The 3,848-nt window shown below is 37.3% G+C and overlaps 1 protein-coding gene across 1 annotated transcript; it reads left to right on the top strand.

Annotated features, from left to right (window-relative positions):
• The first annotated feature begins 555 nt into the window (after positions 1-555).
• On the top strand, positions 556-2,165 carry LOC133031994 (uncharacterized). Its single transcript, XM_061105800.1, has 3 exons — positions 556-1,153; positions 1,379-1,753; positions 2,047-2,165. The coding sequence occupies exons 1-3, from the start codon at positions 556-558 to the stop codon at positions 2,163-2,165; spliced, it is 1,092 nt and encodes a 363-aa protein (XP_060961783.1).
• The last annotated feature ends 1,683 nt before the right edge of the window (positions 2,166-3,848 follow it).

Below are 3,848 nucleotides of genomic sequence, written 5' to 3' on the forward strand. Positions count from 1 at the left end.
AATATGTGCCAGTTTATACTATTTATACCGAGCTTAATGAAACTCGGAAAAATATTTACCTCGCGCATGAGCACAAGGTTGCCTTCAGCAAGCCAGAGCCCATGAGGCATGCAAGGCACAAAAGAGATCCTATCAGGTATTGCAAATACTACAAGGACATTAGGCACACAACAGACGAGTGGCGTCAATTGAAAGATGAGATAGAAAGTCTCATCGCTCGGGGCCACTTCAAGCAGTTTGTGAAATGATAGGGCAATGGACATAACCATCCCAGTCTACCCAACAACCCAAACAACCAGGGATTACAACCTCTTTCTATTGAAGGAGATGACATCCTAGTTTTTTCGGGAGGGCCACATATTGCAAGAGAGAGCAACAACGCCCAAAAGAAGTATGTGAAAGAAATAAAAAAATGAGCAGTCAGTATTTGCTCCAGAACCTTCCAAGAAGGTAAAAACTAAAGAACCTCCAATCATATTCTCGGAGGAAGATGAAAAGAACGTGAGGTATCCTCACATCGATCCATTGGTGATTACTATCCAGCTGGCCAATAAAATGATAAAGAGGGTGCTGATAGATAACGGTAGTTCAGTTAACATCATTTACAAGGAAACGATGAAGAAGATGGGGCTCGAAAAGGCCAAGTTAAGGCCTTGCATGGTAAATCTTTGCGGCTTCACTGACGACAGTATCGCCAGTCAGGGCATAATCGAGCTTGCATTGACCTTGGGAGAGGTACCCCTATCCGCCACAGTTATGCAAGACTTTCTAGTTGTCGACTTGCCATCAGCTTACAATATATTATTGGGTCATCAAGCATTGATCGGACTAGGGGCAGTTAATTCGATCAAGCACCTATCCTTGAAGTTTCAAACACCAGAAGGTGTGGGAGTGGTGCGAGGCGATCAGATGGTAGCTCGCAATTGCTATCGCATAGAGCTACAACATAGAAAAGCCAACCACCAGTTAATGACAGTCTTGGCAAAGGAAAGCGAAAAGAAGGACGAGGATCTTGACCCTCAGATTCAAGATGAAAAAAACTTATTAAAACCAATTGAAGAATTGGAAGAAGTTGTTCTCGACCCAGGAATTCCCGCAAAGTGTGTTTATATTGGGAAGAACCTGGACGAGCAGTTAAAAAAGCAGCTAATAAGTTTCTTAAGGGCGAATCAAGATCAGTTCGCCTAGAGCCATGGAGATATGATAGGGATTGACCCTAATATTATCTGCCATCATTTAAATGTTGATCCAAACTACCCAGTAAAGAGGCAGAAAGGGAGACCCTTGGATTCCGAGAGACAAGGGGCGCTAAAATAGGAAGTGGACAAGTTATTAGTCAATGACTTTATACGCAAGGTGTTTTATCCCTCGTGGGTAGCCAATCCTGTTCTCGTCCCAAAGCCTAACGGAACTTGGAAAACTTGTATTGACTTTTTTGATCTGAATAAGACGTGCCCAAAAGACTGTTTCCCACTACCTAAGATTGACCAGTTAGTGGATGCATCTGCCAAGTACGAGCTTATGTCATTTATGGATGCATATTCTGGATATAACCAGATAAAAATGCCTGTCCCAGATCAGGAACATACGAGCTTCGTAACCAACATGGGACTTTACTGCTACAAGGTCATGTCATTTGGGCTAAAGAATGTTGGGGCAACATATCGGCGACTGGTAAACGAGATGTTCGCAAATCAGATAGGACGAAACATGGAGGTTTACGTCGATGATATGTTAGTAAAGTCAGTTAAAAGTGGGAGTCATACCACGGACCTCGCAGAATACTTCAAAATATTAAAGAAATATAATATGAAGCTAAACCCAAAAAAAGTGTTCCTTTGAAGTTTCCTCAAGAAAATTTTTGGGATTCATAATCAATACGCTGGGTATCAAAGCAAACCCCAAAAAAAATCAAGGCATTGATAGACATGCCATCACCAACAAAGCCTAAGGAAGTACAAGCCTTAACAAGAAGGATGGCTTCACTTAACAGATTCATTTCAAAGTCAACTGATTAGTGTTTGCCATTCTTCAATGTATTGCTAGGCAACAAGAAATTTGAGTGGACAGAAGAGTGTGAAGAGGCCTTTCAGAACATTAAAAGGCATTTAGTGATGCCTCTTGTTTTGGCAAAACCAATAACTGGAGAAACATTACTCCTCTAATTGGCTATCTCAGAAGATGCGATTAGTGCGACAATAGTGCGAGAAGAGGGTAAGCACCATCTGTTGGGTTTTGTGCCCTAAATAAAACTCATTTCAATATAATCAGATTTACTTATTAATAAAGGTCAGAAATAACATTTTATGTTGCATGGTTCACATGATTAATTTCATGATTATATATATATAATGTATGAATTCTATTTAAGTCCAGAACATATGAATTTGTTAATGATTATAGTGTTGTCAGCACAGTGGAATATAATCTTAATTATATGTTCAAAAGTTTATTCCCTGATTTATCAGTTTACTGGATTTAGACTGACATGATAATCAGCGATATGTATTCTTACACCTTGGAAAAGTGTTATGTCCTTTCCAGGACATTGGGAAAGTTTACTAGTATCAGATGTATGGAGTATACATCGGAAGGGACCGATATTGAACTTTGATTAGATATATTAGAATTTACCATAATATCTACTCAATTCAATATCACCTGTTGATCCTAGATCAAATGATCTTAATCCTGATATGATTAGGTTCAATCTCAAGAGTGTTATTCGTGTTCTTTGATTTGTTAGTTAAGCCTACTTTTGGATCAGGGTGATACGTACATTTTGAGAACACGGTAGTGCAATTGAGTGGGAGTGCTAACATAAATATGGAATCTATAGCTTCTATCTGGCGAATAGAAAGTAAAGGATGATTTCCTTCGAGCTTAACCAAACGAAAAATAAATGGTGGAGTACTCATTTCACTTAGCTGAAATATCATTTATACAGGGTTAAGTGTTTTAAGGATAAAATACATTGTAGGGTGTTACGGTAATTTAATCCCTTTACAGTGTAAATCATCTATATAGAGGATCATTGATCACATTAGGATTATAACAATGGATGACTAATGACGTATCTATATCGTGGAACATATAGAGCGTTCTATATGACTGAGAGTGCAATTCTAAGTTCTAAGAGTGGATTCAATAAGGAATTAATAAGTTAGGGAATTTACTTGGTAAATTCGGTTCGACTTATTGGAAGCTCGGTTATATAGACCCATGGTCCCCATACTAGTTGAGACCATACTGCTTGTAAGACTCAGTTAATTGATTTTGATTAATCAATTATAATTTTAAAGTTAGACTATGTCTAGTTTATGAATTTTCACTAAGCAAGGGCGAAATTGTAAAGAAAAGAGATTCTAGGTTTATTTATTAATTAAGATACTTTATATGTCTAAATTAATAAATATATTAAATGATAATATTATTTAATAATTATTTTTAAGTTATTAAATAATTAGAATTGGCATTTGAATGGTTAAATTGGAAAATTGGCATTTTTGAGAAAATGGGAATGAAAAATAACAAAATAGGAAAGTTACAAAGTGAGGCCCAAATCCATTGTGTGGCCGCCCACTATGCACAAGAAATTACCATTTATAGTTTTCATTATTTTAATGCCATACAATTCTAACCTAAACCTAGAGGGCATTCTATAAATAGAAAGTGTTGCTTCAGGAAACTCATAACTTTGCACATTGTTTCTTTCAAAAAAAAGCCTACACGCCACTTTCTCTCTCTTTTCCTCTCTACAATTTCGAAACCCTTGAGTGATAGAGTAGTGCCCACACACATCAAGTGGTACCTCAATCATAGTATGTAAGACTATGGAAAATCAGCAT

Source organism: Cannabis sativa, chromosome X (genome assembly GCF_029168945.1).
Source record: "Cannabis sativa cultivar Pink pepper isolate KNU-18-1 chromosome X, ASM2916894v1, whole genome shotgun sequence".
NCBI lineage: Eukaryota > Viridiplantae > Streptophyta > Magnoliopsida > Rosales > Cannabaceae > Cannabis > Cannabis sativa.